This window comes from Rhamphochromis sp. 'chilingali' (assembly GCF_963969265.1).
Source record: "Rhamphochromis sp. 'chilingali' genome assembly, chromosome: 18".
Classification (NCBI taxonomy): Eukaryota; Metazoa; Chordata; class Actinopteri; order Cichliformes; family Cichlidae; genus Rhamphochromis; species Rhamphochromis sp. 'chilingali'.
Genome location: NC_137945.1, coordinates 26,625,301 through 26,646,736, shown reverse-complemented (window position 1 = coordinate 26,646,736; position 21,436 = coordinate 26,625,301). Strand labels below are relative to the sequence as shown.

Below are 21,436 nucleotides of genomic sequence, written 5' to 3'. Positions count from 1 at the left end.
CTCCCATGCCACCATTAACATTCTTCTGGCAGGATCTGAACACCCTGTTTTTGTTCATTTCCCATCAGAAATGCAATACGCCACCACTACCCCGTAACTAGGTTTGAAGAGCGTATCACAGCTGTTCAGACTTTGCTCTCACAGAGGATAAGAAGTGTGAAATAAAGCGGGCTGCAGACATTTCTCTCATCCTTTTCTCAGAATGCCTGCCACTCAACGAGATCCCCACCCCCTATTACAAATAGGATTGATGCTTTGCATTGGCCGCGGGGACCAGTGTTTCCCCACTTGTGACACAGATTCAGAACTAATTTGGAGGCAGATTACAGGATGATTTGGCAGATAACATCGCCATTTTAGGGGATTTGTATTTGGGGTTTTAAAATACTTAAATATGATAGAGCCCCGAGGTATGAAGTGGGCTCGGCTCAGGGAGACGATTGCAGACGTGTTCATTACCATTTCATTGTGTATCGAGTGGCTCAATCTGCCTTGAGAGATTTTTCTTGATTCGTCTTGTTCAGTCAGGATAAACGTGCCTCTTTTCACTCTTGTGTTTTGACTATTTTCTTATCACTTGCAATGACATTGTTTTTCCTTTTATCGCAGGCACCAGCAGTGCAGAGGTGAAGGAAAACCGCAATATTGGTAACTTAGAGGATCGCTCCATAGGGCCCGGGGAGTGTCAGTCAACAAGAAGCGGGAGTTCTGGTCTGAAGAGGAAACGGCCACTGGAGGAAGACAATAACGGGCACCTGTGTCAACTCCGTCTGATCTATAAGAAACTGTCCTGGTCTGAGGCTCCAAAGAACGCGCTGGTACAGCTGAATGAGCTGCGGCCCGGCCTGCAGTACCGGATGGTGTCTCAGACGGGCCCTGTCCACGCTCCCGTCTTCTCCATCGCTGTGGAAGTCAACGGGCTGACCTTTGAGGGCACAGGCCCCACGAAGAAGAAAGCCAAGATGAGGGCCGCAGAGCTGGCCCTCAAGTCCTTCATCCAGTTCCCCAATGCTCCTCAGGCCCACCTAGCCATGGGAAACATTTCAAACCCTTCAGCCGACTTCACCTCAGACCAGGCCGACTTCCCCGACACGCTCTTTAAGGAGTTTGAGTCTTCGTCGTGCTCCGACCGCCTCTCGCTCTGCAACTCGGAAACCGAAAGCGAGTTGCTTTCCAGCGAGCTGCTCAGACACGGGCGGTTGCTGCGCCACACCTTGGACCTGATGGTGCAGGCGCAGCAGAGGCTCGGTGGAATTGTCCAAGAGTCCGAGGCCCCTAAGAGCCCCGTGGCTGTGCTCAATGAGCTGCGGCCGGGCTTGCGCTACGCCTGTCTTTCGGAGCGAGCCGAAGGCCGACGACTGCGCAGCTTTGTGATGGCTGTGCGTGTGGACGGGCGGATTTTCGAGGGCTATGGCCGCAGCAAGAAGCTGGCCAAGAATCAGGCAGCCCAGTATGCTCTTCAGGCCCTCTTCAACATCAGGACGGCCCCCGAGGGGAGAACAGGTCTCAAAGCCAGCAGGCAGAGTTGTCCTCATTTACCCCAGGTGAGTGCAGACACATCCCCAGCGCCTGTCTTTTGCTAAGCTTCTTTGGCAGACACTCCACTTCCAACAGGGGCCTGTAATGACCAAAACAGCAGGCGTGCGGTGAAAATCCAAACACCTTCCAACAAGTAATTAAGGAGGAAAGGAGATAGGAGCTAAAGAGAGCCCGATTCAAGCAGAAATAAAGAAATGTGTGAGCAAGCTGACATTTATCTGTTGTCCAAAATAGGTCTTACAGCAAAAGCTAAAGATGCGCCATTTTTTTTGCACATCTGCTCATGGGTGTGTGCTCTGCGAAGCCTTCATCTAGGGTAAACAAATATCTGTTTGTTGGCCTGTTTAATAGAAAAGCATGTAAATGAAGCTAATTATTGTCCCCGTGCCTCTGACACATGAGAAATCTTTGTCACAAACCCAAATGAGGTTTTTTTCTCCTTTTTTTCGTCAGTCTTATGTGTTTGCAGAGCTGTAATTGGGTGAGTTTTGTAATTTTGCAAAATCTCCTGTTTCCTCATGTGTGGCATCACAGTGTCTACAAACATTAATTCAATCTGTTGCCCAAAGGAAATAGAAAAGCAAAGAGCAAATCGACAAACAAACCACTGAGACCAATCCCATGCTCATTTACCCAAATATGTAAATAGCAATCAGAGCGAGGAAACTAGTTTGTGAGAAACTTGAGGAAATTGGAGAGCCTAAAGACACGGTGGCTGGATCGGCTGGCACTTGTTGACAGCCATTTAAAACTCCATTGCAGCTGCAGGACTTTATCTCAAGTAAAACTGCCCTGAGTAGATAGTCACACTGATTTTCATTGTTTACTACTGTTTGCATAGCGAGGAACTCTGCAGCCAAGCTGTCCAGGTCACCCCAGCAGAAAGAACATGTAAAACCACCGTCTCGAGGTCTTGAATTGAAAAAATTAAGCTGTTCACATCCAAAGCGTCGTCTCCCTAAAGTCTTCCCTTGAAGACTTTTGTGTCGACACACAACGCGCCCTGTAGGGTATGTGTTGTGTTAATATTCTTCCCTAGCCTTGAAGAAATAAACTGGCAAAAGTGTCCTTCCCCAGAGCCCAACATCAACCCAACAAACCTGCACATGTTTGCCTGGGAGAAACTTTCTTTTTCTCCCCACTGCCACGGTGTCTAAAAGGATTTTAAGAGGATTTGCCGCACCCGTTTAGTTCCAGAAAGCACTCGCTTGTGGAATTTCTTGAAAGTCAGCTGTGCCGTCTGCCAGGCTCGAGAAACGTTTTATTTTCATTGGCGTTGAAGGACAAAGGCGTTAATATAATATTCATGCGTGCGTGAATAAACATGTGGCCAGGCGTGTGTTCATGGATATATAATGTGTTACATGTTGCGTAACCTTAATGCAAAGCCCTCCGGCTCTTATACGCTCTCACTCACATTTGAGTCAGTCTTCTTGCCAAACACTGATTGCACGGGCAGTGGTTGACTACACTGCAGATGTGACACGTAATGTGGGGGTGGTTGCCAGCTGTAGCCTGAGGGTAGAGCAAACGTTATGGTGGTATGCCAAATTATGTTGTGCCAGCTCAGGCTGTTCTCTTTCTTCAGAATTCCCTTTAGCTACCTGTTGCAGAACACAGCTTGGATGCATAGATGTTTTCTGTGTATCATTAACCCTCATCCAGACTTTAGAAAAGAGTCAGAAAACCTAGTCATGGTTCATAACCCTTAACTAAGTTTACTGCCTAACCCTAACCCGAAACAGGACTGTGGTGACTTGGTTGTTGTTGGTAACCTTCTTCTCAGAGTTGTTGCATCCAGTTGCACGTGTATATTTTTAGATAAGGTCAAACTTGACATGCATAGATGAGAACAAGTGCAGCCAGTGGAAGTCTGCCTGACTGTATATAAAAGATGGACATAGCTCCAGTTTGTCGAGTTCTGTATTTTTGGCCGCTGCCGCCTGACTACATGACTGATATCATATGATAACTTGTCAGTTGCACCATTTAGCATCCATTCTAATCTAAATATGATGGTAATTTACACAATCAGCATTGGTTTGTTTTAAATAAGACTTGAAACTAGCCTTAAGAGAAGCAGCTTGTTAGGAAACTGTCTTCTTTGTATACTTCTCTTTGTAACCAGAGTGCAGTACATGCTTCCTGCTGGCCAATAGAAAAAGCACAGGTCTAAAGGGGAATTTGTTGTTTAGTGACGGTAGCCCACTGTGGCCCACTCTTGCTTGTGCTATTGTTGGTCAGTCAGAGTGAAGTTCACACAGAGCAAAGTGAAACCAAGTGTTAAAAACAACAAAAAGTGAACTATCTGTGCTATCTGCTATATTTTTAATCTTTAGTGTTTGTTTCACTGTTTCCCAGTGAACTTTTCTGTTGTTCTGCTCTTTGTTCCCGCCCACTTGTCAAACAGTCAGCATTTGGCGTCCAGCCACACACAGTTGGGATTCTGGAGGACTGCATAGAAGCACATCTCTGGTGGGTGAAAGCCCTTCTATGCTCTCTAATAGAAACATGCACAGTATGCAGCATGAAGCGCTTCTCCACTGGGGTCATGTTTCAGACCCTAGACCTGAAACCCACGGGAACTAAAGCTAACCTGTTTCAGACTGAAGCTAACCTGAGAAGCTCTTTTAAGAGTCAGCATCATATAACTCAGGAGGACGGGGTATAGCATCAAGTTTTTAAAGCTGTGCTACATCAGGAACCTAACCCAAGTGCCCAATTACTGGTCATAGTATTGCCTCTACTTAAAAGCAGTGGGTCATCTTCATGGTAGCAAAGACTTTTGTGTTTTGAAAGACATCTTACAACAACTAATGTCTAGCAGTGAGTGAAAGGAACAGTAAGAGACGTCCCCTTTTTCTTTTTGAAAAATGAATTTGGGAACACAAAGAAGTGACAACACTTAAATACAATGATTTTGACAGTGAAACGAAGGAATCCATGGCTGGCCACCTATTCAGGATACTGTATTAATTCAAAAGAGTGGAACAAATGAGTGAGGGCTTGCAGAAGGCCTTCGAGCTGGACTGAGCTGGTAACTCCAGAATGCGTCTAAATGAAATATTTAAACGCACCAGAACCACATGGTTCTGTATTCCTCTCAGACCTTTCCGTCTTCACGTAAATGTACTAAGGGATATAAGAGGGAGACTGACAAGGCACGAATCTGAGTGCAGAACCACATACAACAGATTCTCTTGCAGTAACAGCCTGCACCGTCCTCCATCCCTCCCACACTCACGTGTCTGGGAACTCACTTTAACAATCACAGCAGAAATGAGGCATCGGGCCATTGTCTGCTTGGCATTAAAGAGCTATTTATCTTCCAGCGAGGACTTTCATTTTCCGTTCCTTCATTTAACCTTTATTTATCGAGGGAAATCAAACGAGAATGTATTCTGCCGAGATATCTCGCCATATATTCGCTTCGCTCCTCTTACTCAGCGCTCAGAGACTCGGTACCATCGCAGGCTCGGGTTGAGAGCTAGCCGCCTTGCTCAACAGCACATTCACGGTCGCAGTTTAGGGAATGGGGGTAACCTTAACAGTTTAAGGATTTAAACATAGTAGCCTTCTTGTCTCAATTTAAGGAGCTGCACAAGAGGGTTGCAGAAGAACATACGGCATTTCCTTCGAATATGTGAGAAAAGCAACAGAAAGTAACTAAACCGACTCTATATTTTTAATAAAATGTCGCGAAATATATGATTTCTATAACCCTGTACAAAAGGGCTTGTGCACTGCAGTGTTTTCTCATCATTTTATATTCAAATAGCAATATTTATTAATCAGTTGTGCTGTGGTAACAATAGCAGTTGCTCTGGTTATCTTTAGGGAGTGTGTTTTTATAAAGGGTGGAGCCTAAACATAACCATAAATAATAATAATAATAATAAAAGAGAAATATGAAGAAACAAGAGAAATAAGACTTGTTGTCTTTTCACTGAACTCTCTTCTCTCCTCATAGATTTTCTATACAGTCCCTGAACTCAAGGTTACATCAGCTTCTAGGAACATAATTGTTCATCTTCATTATTAATCAATCAGCAGGAAGTTGTTCTTGAATCCTATCCGCCGTGCTCGAGTTACAGGAAAATGTCTTTGCCTTATTACAGCCTGCACAGTGAAGTGAGAAAGTGCTAGAATAATTCTGACACCCATTTTACCAAGTGGAATGATTACCCCACTGTTCAGGCCTTGATTGGCCACTTAATCTCCACTCGCCGTCACAACGCACTGCGGTGTTGCCAAGTCAACTGAGCTCAAGATTTGTGTGCAGCCGCGGGAAGGCTGGGAGTCAGCAGGTCCGCGTACGGGAAGGACAGTAGGGAGGTCAGTGGTCAGGATGCTGCGCTCTGCCACCTCGGATTAAGCTCCATTTGAATAGAGAAATCTGTTTAGTGGCAGGAGCGGCTGAAAATTTGGGTTAATGGATGAGCTGAGGCATGAAAAGCCTGCAGCTTTTCAAAAATTAAGTTCTTCTCTCTTTTGACTGCAAATAGCGTAACAGGATATTTTAATTGCTCGTCGCATTAGCCGAGATCAAATGTGACTGCAGTTTGTCTTTTATTTTCTTGCTTTCAGCTTGATTTGATTTAGTTATCTGTAAGTGTGGAGCACCACAGATAGGGAAGGATACAGACTGGTCAAGTGGAGTCATTTCCCCGCCTCCCCCACGGCAAATTGAATATGATTTCAGACACGTGAAGGTGACCCCTGTCAGCCGTTGAGCCTCTCGCAGATTGTTTTCTTTGTCTAATCTCTCCCACTTCTAATCTGTCTCAATATAAACAGCTGTGACAGGCTGATCATTAATTAATATTGCCACAACAAATTAGCGACAGCGATCGCCCGGCCAAACACCCCGTCTAAGATAGAAATCCACCGATTTGTGCAGAGAGGAGGGGGGGGAGAGGGAGAAGGTGTGAACAACACATTAGAGAGGAGTTGATTAACAGCTTTGGGGACCTTGCAGATAGTGTTACTGCCTCAGCATGTGGACAGCGTAGTGACAGCCACAGCAGCAGACTGTACTCGCTCTGTGATTATCGCCACAAGTGGCACAGTGCAAACAGCCTGATAAAACATCTGCATTTATCACTACCTACTGATTCAGATTAGATGTCTTTCACAGTTGCAGGGTGTTTATTCGAGAAAGTGTACAAGCGTCATCAGGCGTCGTCCAGCAAATGTTTTCGTTTAAGTTTATCAAAATGAGCTAATCTGCAGTATGAAGGCTCAGACAAAGGGTGAAAAATACCAGCTTAATGTCATTTGTTTATTCGAGTTTTTGGTGATTTTATTTTTGCTGTACTTTAAAGACAAGCAAACATTATTTTATCATAAAAATAACTCATATATGATCTTTATGATGATATTTAGCCAGTGCAGAAAAACAGATGAGTGAGTTTTCAACAGGACGATGGCCGGACGAAGGCAATACCAATATTTTGCTGATATATTGGACTATTGTCCATATCACGTTAGTTGCAGCTATTTCAAAATGTGGTAAAAATAACAAATGGACTGCTTCTATCTAATCCAATGCTTCTCTTGTTTTGCTGCTACTTCTGCTCCCTTTTGGAGTCGTCACACTGCTTCAGCTGCCTCAGCCTAGCTTCCTTCTATCTTCCGTCCTCTCCACATGTCCAAACCATCTCATCGTTGCCTCTCTAGCTTTGTCTGCAAACTGCTCAACCTGAGCTTGTCCCTCTGATTTACTCATTTCTAATCCTGTCCGTCCAAGTCGATCCAAATTAAAAAATCTTAGCATCTTTAACTCTTCCACCTCCAGCAAGAAAACGAAAGAGGTCATAGAGGTTTAAAGGAGAAGTAAATAGAAGAAATGATAAAGCTAGTACCCAAACTGTCACATTCATCTGAGTTTCCTAATTTAGCTTTAAACTATGTGCTCACTGTGACTCTGTGCACACAGTTTTGTCATGTAGTGATGGCTCATAAGGCAGTTTTAAGGTTTTACCTCTATTGTCAGAGCTGAATGCATGATACCATGCAGCTATCGTGGGCTTTGAATGTCATGCTAGTTTAGGGTTTTTTTGATTTCCTTGAAATCTCCTTTTTCCAGGGTGGAATGATTGTACAACATCTTTAACAACTTTGTGCACACGTTTGATATTACTTTGGATTTTCTCTAATTCACAAAGGGTTAAAAGTACACATGCACCCCCTACACCTTCCTCTTCTTAGATCTTCACTGAGTTGTGAAATGTATGTGAATAATATGTATGTTGTATACCTTTGATTAAAGAAAATCCCAAATAAATTCAAACTTGTGGACCAAATTCTTGTTTTTTAAAGTCGTTAAAGATGTTTCCTGTATGATCATTCCACCTGGGAAAAACAACAATTTAAAGAAATAATTAAAAGCCTAAATTACCACAATCTTCATGCACATGAAGAGTGTGTTAACTTCAGATTTCTCTAAGGATTTGCTTTTATGCACGTCTTGAGGCTGCAATCGAAAAGCCTATTCAGATGCCAAAAGACCCATTTTATTAAATGTGCAAATCCTGATGATATTTGAAATAATATGACGAAAAAGTCACAGTACTCGTAGAATCACCATCATTAGACTGACGTAGAGACATTTTTTACAAAATAAAAGTTTAAGAAAGTTTTAAACTGATCTCTGAACATCGAGAAACTACAGAATAGAAAGAAGCTTAAATTTAAAGGAGTCCAGTCACGTAGACCAGTGTTTCCCAACCACTGTCCCGTGGCACATAGGTGTGCCGTGAGAAATGATCAGGTGTGCCGTGGAAGATTATCTGGACCTGATTAGCACTCTCAGCGATCTGCGTAAGTAACGAGCAGAACAATTACATTCTCTTCCACTAGAGGGCAGTACAACTACCTGCTCTAACTAAATGGGTTGCCAACTGCCAGTAAAACAGAAGAAGAAATTACATAATAGTCATGCTATGAGACAACACGTAATAGCTACAGATAAATATCTGAAAAGAAAAAAGAAGTCAGTCTGAGCTGAGTACTGAGTCTAACCCAGGTAAAGGTCCTAGCAAGAGTAGTGGTCAGAAGAAAGCAAAAAAGGTACACTGGGGACAAACCGAGTCTATTCCACTACAGGGAGTGCAGAATTATTAGGCAAATTAGTATTTTGTCCACATCATCCTCTTCATGCATGTTGTCTTACTCCAAGCTGTATAGGCTCGAAAGCCTACTACCAATTAAGCATATTAGGTGATGTGCATCTCTGTAATGAGAAGGGGTGTGGTCTAATGACATCAACACCCTACATCAGGTGTGCATAATTATTAGGCAACGTCCTTTCCTTTGGCAAAATGGGTCAAAAGAAGGACTTGACAGGCACAGAAAAGTCAAAAATAGTGAGATATCTTGCAGAGGGATGCAGCAGTCTCAAAATTGCAAAGCTTCTGAAGCGTGATCATCGAACAATCAAACATTTCATTCAAAATAGTCAACAGGGTCGCAAGAAGCGTGTGGAAAAACCAAGGTGCAAAATAACTGCCCATGAACTGAGAAAAGTCAAGCGTGCAGCTGCCAAGATGCCACTTGCCACCAGTTTGGCCATATTTCAGAGCTGCAACATCACTGGAGTGCCCAAAAGCACAAGGTGTGCAATACTCAGAGACATGGCCAAGGTAAGAAAGGCTGAAAGACGACCACCACTGAACAAGACACACAAGCTGAAACGTCAAGACTGGGCCAAGAAATATCTCAAGACTGGTTTTTCTAAGGTTTTATGGACTGATGAAATGAGAGTGAGTCTTGATGGGCCAGATGGATGGGCCCGTGGCTGGATTGGTAAAGGGCAGAGAGCTCCAGTCCGACTCAGACGCCAGCAAGGTGGAGGTGGAGTACTGGTTTGGGCTGGTATCATCAAAGATGAGCTTGTGGGGCCTTTTCGGGTTGAGGATGGAGTCAAGCTCAACTCCCAGTCCTACTGCCAGTTTCTGGAAGACACCTTCTTCAAGCAGTGGTACAGGAAGAAGTCTGCATCCTTCAAGAAAAACATGATTTTCATGCAGGACAATGCTCCATCACACGCGTCCAAGTACTCCACAGCGTGGCTGGCAAGAAAGGGTATAAAAGAAGAAAAACTAATGACATGGCCACCTTGTTCACCTGATCTGAACCCCATTGAGAACCTGTGGTCCATCATCAAATGTGAGATTTACAAGGAGGGAAAACAGTACACCTCTCTGAACAGTGTCTGGGAGGCTGTGGTTGCTGCTGCACGCAATGTTGATGGTGAACAGATCAAAACACTGACAGAATCCATGGATGGCAGGCTTTTGAGTGTCCTTGCAAAGAAAGGTGGCTATATTGGTCGCTGATTTGTTTTTGTTTTGTTTTCGAATGTCAGAAATGTATATTTGTGAATGTGGAGATGTTATATTGGTTTCACTGGTAAAAATAAATAATTGAAATGGGTATATATTTGTTTTTGTTAAGTTGCCTAATAATTATGCACAGTAATAGTCACCTGCACACACAGATATCCCCCTAAAATAGCTAAAACTAAAAACAAACTAAAAACTACTTCCAAAAACATTCAGCTTTGATATTAATGAGTTTTTTGGGTTCATTGAGAACATGGTTGTTGTTCAATAATAAAATTATTCCTCAGAAATACAACTTGCCTAATAATTCTGCACTCCCTGTATATCTGGTGCGCAGGGAAAATTTATCATTGTGGTTTTTGTGACATTTTTGTTTGGTGATTTTTCTAATGTGAAATATGTGCCGTGGCTCCAAAAGGTTGGGAAACACTGTCTTAGACTACCATGGACGGGATACCTCAGAAATTCCACAGACAACAGAATAAAACCTTTTCTATTCTACTCTACTGAAACATTTATAGAAGAGAAAACTTGCTAGATGCTGTTACTGTTACTGTTTTCTAGAACCTCACAGATAACTGTAAGTCTTTAAAAACACATTTTAAAGACACCTCATGAAGAGTTCTGGTTACAGAGGATCAAGTATTGTTTGTCTCTGTTGCTCTTATTATTTTGCTCACACATAAAGCATTAATTTCTGTTGTATGTATCATTAGAAATCATTTCTTTTAAACTCTACATCTGTAGATCATATGGCAATAACCTGAGTATAATACTGTCAGGGCATAAACTATGCACATTGCCATGAACTCCATGGAGCAGTAGTTCTTGTTGTGTTTTAAACCAAATTTGAGCTTAAACTGCTGTAAAGCAGATCTGACCCTATGCACCTCCACAAGGTGTCTCATTACAATTTGTCATATGAGTGCAAAAAGCTGCTTTCTGCTTTTAGACTGTCTGCGTGCCCTTTTACCAACCACTTAGCTCATCATTTGGTATTTAAAGAAAAAGCAGCAAGGGAGAGTGGAGATTTGTGTGTGAAATTACCAAACAATAATGTTCCCCCATCTGAATGTGAGCCCCTGTACGTGGAAAGGTTAGAATCATCCCAATCTGCCTAATATGTATGCAAAATATGACCTATGAGGCTGCAGGCTGTTCAATCTAATGTACCGCGTCAGCATGCAGCTTTGAGGGAAAATCCCTTAGCAGGGAAGAATTGAAATGGGGTTGGTCGGGTCAAGTCACCTCGCACATACAGTAAAACACCCCTGTAATCTATTCCAAAGAAGCGTGGCGCTGCAGTGTGCACCTCCGCTTGCCCTACAGTATCCTGAGTCGCTGCTACCAAGTCTTCATTCTTTGTGACAATCCTCCAGTCCTCGCTTTCCTCCATTCTCCCTCCTCCTTTTCCCTGCACAGCCCATAGCTGTGAGCCAGAGCACAGCTATAATCATTTCTGAGGAACCTCTCACACTTCATTAAAAGCATAATCAAGTTCATTACAATTTCATAGGCGTTCAGGTAGCAAATGGCTTCTGATAAATCACGACTATTGGTCCTGTGTGGCTGGCATGTGTAGGTTTATCTCTGGTTCTCAGGCAGGGGGAGACGGGTAGAGGAGGGAGGAGGTGAGGGGTCTGTATGTCTGGCCTTTAAATGACCTTCCAGCTTGGAGCAGTGGACCGTTCTGTCATACGCGCTGAACGGCGACACGTGAACGGCCAACATTAGCATGCATCGTGGCTGGGAGATGTAATTTCTCATGAAGCCAGTGGGGTAACGTACAGTGAGGAGATCAACAGATGCAGCATCAAAGGATCGTGTAAAAACTCCCCGACACTGAGTGATTCGTGTCAATCTGAGCTGGCGTGGATGGTGATGTGTGACATCTAATAATCTACAGTATACTAACTTCCACGTCCTCGGGCCTCGGCCATAATCAGAGTGACTGTGCATTAGCAGGTTTAGCTGGGACGGTGCGCTCATTATTTTAAGACCCAGAGACTGTGTAGCGAGGATGTTTCTGATTGGTTACAAACATCACTACTATTTCTAACATGTGTATTGCAGAAATCACCAGGACATCTTTGTCTTACTCAGTACCCACTTGTGCACTTACTTTATTAGTTGTTTCTCGAAAACAAGATGGCGAACAATAACACTGCAAATACATTGTTGTGAACACGGGGACTCGAGAACAGCTGTTGTTGTTTTTTCTGAGGCGCTTGCTCTCAGCTCATTCTCAGGGTAAAGCTAAGCAGTGGAAGAACTGCTAAACTGCTGCTGTAAATACAGTGTTCAGACTTGACCCTTCCTTCATGACTCAAAGAGCCGTGATGGTCGAGCAAGCTAGAGGAGTGAATGAGGAGAGGGAGGGAAAAAGCAATGAATCATTGTTGTAGAGCACAAACACCTCGTTCGTATAAGAGACTTGACACTTCTTATAGTCCAATTTGTCTGTGATCTATTTTTACTTTCTGCTGGGAAAAATGTTGCACCACATTTATGTGAGAACGTTACTGATTTTGCAAATAAAATGCACAGTTTCTAAAATATTATGCTTTATTCCATGTTAAACTACCTAAACGTATAGGAGCAGAGTGTAGCTGCTGCTGTAAAATTGTTACGTTTATTTTTTCATGTGTAAATCATTAAAAAAACATTTAAAATGTGTCAGTTTTCTTTCTTTTTTTTCTTCTTAAAGTTTGAGGTTTGGACTGTCATGTGATAGTGAGCTCTAGGGAAACAGTTACTTACAGACAAACAAGCAACTGATTATTCGTTGGTACAGGATCATCCTGGAATAATTGTCCTGGAATAATGTCAATTTGAATGTATTTTTATTATTTGAATATAAAGAAGAGAAAAAAGCAGCTCGAACTGGAAGGGAAGTTCAGACAGACTGTGGGATGCAGGATCCAGCACATGTGGGAGAAACCGCCGTTAAACTTTAATAATCTGTAGTACATGCTACAATATCTGTCAGTCTGACACAAATAGAGAATTGAACAAGAGGAAAAAAATATAATCGGAAAAACGCAGGGAGCTGTTTTTTTTCACAGAGCTATTAACCCGTTACTATAATCTATTTGCAGCTATGTGTGTCATAGTTTTTAACATCATATCAGCTTACCTTCTGCACCATAATAATCTAGATATTGTCTAGAAAATAGTCTTGAGTGTGACATGTGTGTGTTTGTTCAAATAATAGAATCAGCCCTGGGACCAAAACAAAATGTCCAAAATATTGTTGCTGCAGAAAATGACAGACATCCCTTGACAGTGATTGTCCCTCGTCGACTACTCACACGCCTGGATGGTCACTGGGACCCTCTGGGCCTTCTAAATCTCCGTAGATGTTTTCCCGAGTGGTTTTCCAAACTCTGTTCCATAGTTTACTCGTGCTGTTGCCGTGGTCTGCTTGAGTTTACGGTGGATGCACCTCCTGTTATGTTAACATGCTCAGCTGTGCAATAGATTTTGAATGCTTCGACTCAACGATAAAGTGTAATGAAAATGTAATTAAACAGCAATATAATAATAATAAACACACTATTCGCCAAACTGCAACCTCCGGGGCCAATGATGAAGCCAAAGCACAAGTGCCAAACATTGCAGTTCCTCTAGTGGCCACTTGAGGCTGCTGTCAAAGGTGAGTCAATCCACATGCACTCCCATTTTAAAAAACCCAACTTTACAGCTTTACAAAGCATCTATGCAACAGGTACAAAGTGGTTTTGGCCTCTATGCACAGTTTTCCTCTTAATAACAACCTTTAAAAAAAAGTGTTTATCCTGGACTTTGTATTTGGCTGATTAACTCAGACCCTGAGTTAATAAACCAGACTCCACTGTGTTTGGGCTGTTGGTGCCTTTCAGAGCATTTTTAAATGAATTATCTGACATGTGTTATAGCTCGCTGTGCGGTACAGACCATCCAAGAAGGCTGTAATCCAGTTTCAGTGAGTGAAATTCTAGCGTTTCATTAATCAGTTGGCAAACAGCGGTTGATTTCTGTGCCTGTGTACCATACCTGTGCAGTTTATGGACGCAACTTCCTGACCATATGATAACTGTCCAATCCACCTTGTCCACTTTTGGTTCCCACAAAACAAGGTACTGGTGGCAGCGACCATCTTTTATGCTGTCCATTGTATTTACATGTTCACATGTCGTCATTCTCTCGCTTAATCCTAAATGGTTCATTATTATGACTATTTGCTTATGATTTTATGCAACATATAAGACCAAAGGTAGGAGTCAGTTAGATTATCTTAGCATAAAGATGGTAAAACAGCTCGAGTGGTTCTGGTCAATGTTTTGATCATCATTTCCAGAAGTCCCCAACCATTTCGATTACTATTGTAAACATATAACTTTGCATTAGTATTAGTCTGCTGCTACACCTTCATAATTAATAAATAAGACCATAAAAGAGTTTGGGAAGAGCATAATTAGTAGAATACTGTGAAAAAGGGTAGAAAGAGTCATGCATTTGTTTTTCTTGAATAAAAGTGTGTGCGGGGAGGGAGCAAAAGCAAAACATCTGTTACCTGTGCCCTGCTCTTTGGGACTGTAATGTGCCTCTCATGGGGAAGACAAAATAGGAGAGGCTGGAATGAGGTATGACAATGCGTGTATGTGGTGAAGGAGGGGTAAAAACCGAGCTGGCAGGGGGAAAGGATGAGAGGGAGGCAGTGGGGGTGTGGGAGGTGAGAATGGATGGAGTGCAGTGGGGGGAAAGAGAGAAAAACCTCAGCGGAACAAAAGACCTTCAGGATTAATTAGGCGTCAGATTGGTTGCAGGGCACAGTGGGGGGAGAAAGGGAGAGAGTGGGTGAGAGATGGGGGGGGAGAAAGAAAGAGTTTAGCATTCTGGGAAGACCTCATGTCCTCAGACCTCATATTTCAGCCTGTCTGCCCACGAGTATACAACAGCCAGCTAGTTAAGGCCTGCGCTGTGCCTGGAACCACTGTCCACTGAGTTATGGATGGAGCCCCTGCTCCATCTTCATGTATTTTTATGTTATCCCCCTGGGCAATAAGAGGAAACACAGAGGTCATATATGTTCCTCGTAATGTTTACGTGATGGGTTGCACAGCCCCGTGTTAGAATGTGTGGATATTTTAAATGTAACCAGGTGTGCATGTGTGCACGTGTGAAATTGCAGGGGGAAAGGTGAAGCATTATTCACTCCATATAGCAGCATTTCTTTCTGCCCCTTTGCGATAGCTGAGCCCTGCCAGATTAGCAAAGTATGAATACGCAAAATAAAGGCGGCTGAACTCTTACTGAACTTCATACTTTCTCTGCTATCATCAAATGGCTCTTTTCTTCCTCCCTTTTTTCATAACAATTGCTTTTAGAAATGCTGAACTGCTGATTCGAGTCACAGACGTCACCTCTAAATTTGTGAGGCGGCCTGTTAATACCAGCTTCCATTGTCATTGTCACAGAGGGATGTTTCGGGGGCGACCTTTGATGGCACTTCCTCCCCTCCGATACAGGAAGCGCTGAACTCTGCATACAGATGACAGACAGGGTTGCCGTGAGTCATAACATCTTTGCCCGATTCATCTCCCCGTAAAGCACTTAGCAGATCAAATACGAGCCATTCTGGAGGCTAGAGCAAATCATGCCCTTACAACATTTGTACCAATCATTCGCACTATCACAGAGGTGGATTGTACAGCTTCAACATATCTCAGCGGTGTGAACTTTCGAACAAAGTCTTCTGTCTAGATGGGCTGATCAGCCATTCGATTGGCTGCACAGTAGAGTGATAAAGCTTTGACAGATTGCGTTATACAGAAACAAAATCCATGGCTCACAGCATGAATAGTTATCATATACTTTAGTCAGGAGCTGAAAGGGAAAGTTTAAAGCTTTTAGTCTGAGAAAAACTTTGACTTTGCTGCACTTATCCATCACATTGGCTAAAAAAGGATGAAAAACTAATAGCACTCGCATACTTGTCCTCAAGTTGCATAAAACTTTAAGAAAGCGCACAATCTGACTTTTAATACTTTCCTACCCTTTAGCACCTGGTAGTACGTCAGCAGGTACATAACAAATCCATTCTCGTTGCCCTGTCTCTTGTCTCTGCATCCTGGCTGTATTTCAGGGCCTCTATTGCAGGATGATGAACACGCACCACTCCTGCTGATGGAGAAATGAAACGCCACGGTTGCCGGCAGACGCATATGGTTTGACTCGGAGAGCTTTTAGCACAAAAGCGATAAACAAAAAAATGGCTTAGCTTAAAGCAGTGGTGCCATATGATGTGACATCCTTCTTTTTGAGAATGATTCACCTCAGCTCACATGCTTAAAGAGACTTGCATGCTGACAGCTTCCTGCATCTTGCTTTATCACCTTTATTATCACTTTTCTGCACTCCCTCCTGCTTTAAGAATTGTAAAATATTATTACTTCTCTTTTTATCATCAATGATGAGTTCTGGACACATTTTTTAGAACCCTTTAAGAAAAAGTAGTAATACCACAATATGAAAAAAACCCACTACACCATCCATCCTCTTCCGTTTATCGTTATCAGGGTTGCAGATGGAGTCTCTGCCAGCTACTATATGCCAAGAGGCGTTATTGTGCAGAAAAATGTTATATGGGTCAGAATTAATACAGATATTTAAGGCTGAGATCATTTGAAATATTAAATTCTGTTAGATCTACAGTAATGCATCATATTTAGTAGCATAAGTCTGTAGTGTGGCTGTCCTGTGGAGATCGCTTCAAATATATATTTGTAATGAGCTCAGAACAATGGGCCTATGCATTAAAAAAGAAAAGAAAGAAAAAAGGCTGCCGACCTCTTAACTTGTCCAGCTCAAGCCATTGCTAACAGGACATGGACTCGTCCGTGAAACTGAGAGACGCTACAGACGGCAGTGGATTCAGAGGCAAGCTTCAAGAAACAATAGCCAGCTGTGGCCACAAGATGGCAGTAATTTGAAGAATAGCGCAACAGGCACTAAGAAAAGCTTCAGTGACATAACAACACTGAAATACAAAGAGAGGGATCGGTTTAATTTTAGTTTATATTGATGTCGATATTTATTTCACTGGAGAAGCAATGATCGCCTTGCTTGCCCGGCAGAATCTTGCTGGTAGCCATACACCAGACAGGCTATAACAGCGAACTTGTTAAAAACAGTAAAAGCACCGACACAAAGGGAGAAAAATGGATAAAAGGGAAATAATATGAAGGACTGGGTGGATTTTAGCATAGAATTTTGCTTGTGCTTGAACACTCCTACACATTGTTCCAAATAAAATAATATGTGTTACACCGTTGCTATCTCAGCTACACTGGCTTCCTATTGAATTCAGTCCATTTTAAGATCCTGGTCTTGACTTATAGAGCTTTGCATGGACTGGCACCAGCCTACATCTCTGGTATGCTACAGCCCATTGTCCCTAGCAGGTCCCTGAGGTCATCTGAGCAGGGCTTACTTGTTATGAAACAAACTAAGATGAGAACTAAGGGTGACAGAGCTTGTACCACTGTGGCCCTGTGGATTTTCATGGCATATTCTGCACCATTTGTTTGAAGCCAGCTCACCTCCTGCAACCACTTTTCTGAGAATACGTGCTTCTTTTGTGGTTCGGACTCCTTCTGACATTTCTTTGGAGGTGGAGGAACACCAAAGTAACTGCTTACAGGAGCTTTCTTCTTCAACATCTTTAAGAGCTCTAAACAAATGTCTGTCCTCCTCCAGAGAATCGTATGTACGCAAACACGCGTTGCAACTTCTTATCTGGTGCGCGTCTTTTATTTTGACAGCGAATGCGCACCTGTGGACCACTTATGTGCACCCCTGTATGTAAATAAAAAGAAAACGATTTATTTATTTAAAATATAGTGTAGGCTAATGTTTTAGCAGTGCTCAGAGCCTTTCACTGTAGAGTTTAAAAAGAAGCAACGTTATTAATAAAGTTGTCACATGCTACAACATAGAAATAGAAATCTGTTTTTCCTAAGAAATAGTAAAGCTACTGCACTTGGTTAGAAACACAGCACAAGAGCCACCCGGCACATCTCATTATGTTATGTTGTAGTAATAAATACATGTCAGAGAATTGAAACAGAGACCAACACAGCAAAATGACTTGTTTATCTGAGAAAAGCTCATTCTGACTGTTAAATATATTCTAATGTGATAATTTAACCAATATGGGCATAAAAAAAATGAAAAATACCTTCAAAAAATTAAAATGTTTCTCTTTTTTTGTGTTTCAGTGATGCCCTCCACTGTGTTATATTTCCTCTAACTTTTAATAGACATTTTACATTTTCCCCCACTATTGCTTTGCTGTCATCCAGGGACACGTATATATGCACTATACATCCTCTGCACCCCTTACTCGTTTCTCCCACCTTCTTTCTCGTTTGCTTCCCTTACAACAACCCCAAGCACCGTCTCCTCTGAACCACTTTATAGAAACACAGTTACAGCTTTGGCTTGTTTAGATGTGGCAGCTACTTCCCACAAAGAGCCCGACTCTCCAGCATAGCTGACATTCGGTGCTTTCTCTCAGTACTGTTAACATAACCGCCGGTTATGAGCTTGAAGCTTTTACGTTTTGTGAAGGTAGAGAAACGGTGATCTCGGCGTCTAAAGGTGAAACGCTCATTTGACTCCATTTCTTTTCATGCTCAAGCTTCACCTTGACTCCTTTACACATCAACAACACAAGTTGCATAAGCTGCAGGGAGGACAAAGAGCATTTAAATCGAGGAATAAAGAAAATAGCTTGTTAACTCTCCTGTGCAGCATCTGGAAGCTTGACACGCATTCATTAGAAAGAGTGTCTAATGCATCAGAGTTCAGAGCGGTAGTGTGTAATTTAACACTTTCAAAAGGAAGCATAGGCTTAAAAGTAAAACACACACAATAGGTATAGCACTTCAATGTTCTTTGCTGTTTTTTTTTCCTCCTCAGTTCGATATTGACTCTCCTTTCAGTCTATTGTCATGCCTTTCCCGCTCTCTCTGTTGGCCTTCTGCAGGAGCTTATGAACGCTGTGTATGCACACGACTCGTGTGTGTCTGTGTGTGTGTGCGTGCACTTGAAAGGTCTGGTGGAAAGGAAAGAAAAGGTGACAAAAGAGAGCATGTGCATTTGTTACAGTCTATCTGGTGTTCTGCTTACTCTGCAAACGCCACCTGATGGATTTTTAGTAAATGTTAAAAGAGCAGGGGCCACAGACTGATTTCTCTGGCACGCTCAAAAGGCTTTCTCATGCGGTTATTTGCATTCATTTCATCCGCAGGCAGTGAAGTGCATATTATATTGTGTCGCCCCAGCTCTGTGTATGTGTGTGTGCGCGAACGTAGCGCTTGGCGGTGAGAAGGATCATGCACTGTTTAAGCCTCTTCTGTCAGAGGATGTTTGTTAGAACCCACATTCATCAGTGCAGAAAAGAGCAGCGCTGTTTTCTCCAAAGGGCAGGTGTAAACATATAGCCACTGTCTCGAGGATAAACATACTGTATCACTGCTGGGTGAAAACCTCACATCTCTGAAATGTCAGCTGAACAGCTCTGTTTGACATACATGCATTCAGTCTGCTGAAAGTAGGTCCTCCACAGAGGAATGGTTCAGTCCCTGCTGAAACGGACAATCAGTGAATTTTTGTTTGATGTGCTCTCACACAATGCACCAGGCAGCGCACAGGGTCGCCGTGCACAACCCTGCATTCAGAGGGAAACTGACCAGCTCGGATCTAAGGACAGTCTCAAAGGTTTTCAATGGTTTATGTATTTATTTTGTGTCAGTCACAATCTTGATCAATGTTTTAGACCAACATTTGCTTTTATCTGGGCCTCTTCTCACATTATGTATAAACCTTGCATTCTTCTAGAAAAATTAGTTCACCTCTGTGTTTTAAATTTCTTGTCCTATTTCTACAGCCATCTTTAAGAGAGCCACAGCTTTTATATAACTTCAGCATGATGGGTTCAAGCTGTTTAATAGAAATTGTGTTAAACGTGTAATTAATAGAAGAAAAAAAACTACCATGGGGGAAATAAAATCTAAGCAAAACCATGTCCGGCAAAAAGAAAATAGGCCTTGCATGACATGTTCATTTGTTTTTATCCTCATTTGTAATCTAATTCAGCGGTCCCCAACCTTTTTTGCGCCACGGACCGGTTTATGCCCGACAATATTTTCATGGACCGGCCTTTAAGGTGTCAACAAAACAAAATAAAACTAGTACCGGTACCAAAAAAAAGAAAATTTATTCATAACACACGTGAAAAGACCCAGGAAAACCGAGTAAACGATACAAACGATAACAAAATAACACTGAAAACCGATAAAAACCCTGAAAACCACACATTTCACACCTGAGTCTCAACTCTCGCGGCCCGGTACCAAACGACTCACGGACCGGTACCGGTCCGAGGCCCGGGGGTTGGGACCGCTGATCTAATTCATGAAAAATTGGCAAACCAGTCACAAATCCAAATAGTTTAACTAACTCAAAATGGTAAATGGCCTGTATTTATATAGCGCTTTTACTAGTCCCTAAGGACCCCAAAGCGCTTTACATATCCAGTCATCCACCCATTCACACACACATTCACACACTGGTGATGGCAAGCTACATTGTAGCCACAGCCACCCTGGGGCACACTGACAGAGGCGAGGCTGCCGGACACTGGCGCCACCGGGCCCTCTGACCACCACCAGTAGGCAACGGGTGAAGTGTCTTGCCCAAGGACACAACGACCAAGGCTGTCCAAGCCGGGGCTCGAACCGGCAGCCTTCCGATTACAAGGCAAACTCCCAACTCTTGAGCCACGATCGCCCCCTCCTCCCAGTTGTTCGTGCTCAGAGGCAAACTAGATTAACACAAAACATCAAAACCCCAGTATTCTCTTTTCAGAAACACTGTATGTTACAATTTGTTGTAATTGCTACTTTCAGTACCAATGCACAAAGTGAAACCTTGACGTACCAAATTCGATCAAAAGGTTAGTGTTTATTATAAAAGCGTTCTTTCCTCAACCTCACGCAGGGATTCACACCAACTCTTGAACCCATAGTTTCTGCCACAGTCATAATCAACCATGCTGTATTTCCATCAGTGTTACAGTGTAACCCATCACTCAGAAAATGAAGTATTTTTCAAATACTTCATTTTAAAAACCAGATGAACTAACGAGGACAAACTGTTATTTGACCTCAGACAAAAAAATAGTTTACCATTTATAAGAAGTGGAGATTTACCAGTTACAAACTTAAAGTACAGCGCAAAGTCAGCAAATGTTGCGAGAACACTATCAAATCTCTTTAAGTACTTTCAAAGACCACATCGTGACGCAAAGCTGCTAAAAGACCCCACAGACCCAGAGTGAAGCTCAAGATGAGTGTATGTTGATCCTTACTAAACAGCCAGAACTTGAAGATAACACATGGACAGATTGAGAGGGTTGTAGTATAGAGGAGATGCAGTAGGCGTCATTTTTTCACCCACTTTCCTCAGCTTTGTGCAATATCTAAATATTTTTACAGAAAGATATT

At 42.6% G+C, this 21,436-nt stretch overlaps 1 protein-coding gene across 2 annotated transcripts in view; it reads left to right on the top strand.

Annotated features, from left to right (window-relative positions):
• adarb2 (adenosine deaminase RNA specific B2 (inactive)) overlaps positions 1-21,436 on the top strand; it is a 232,409-nt gene that overhangs the window by 141,602 nt on the left and 69,371 nt on the right. For both annotated transcript variants that reach the window (XM_080864184.1, XM_080864183.1), the window contains one exon: positions 610-1,544. In XM_080864184.1, the coding sequence (XP_080720310.1) occupies positions 610-1,544 (935 nt within the window). The remainder of the gene's footprint in view (positions 1-609; positions 1,545-21,436) is intronic.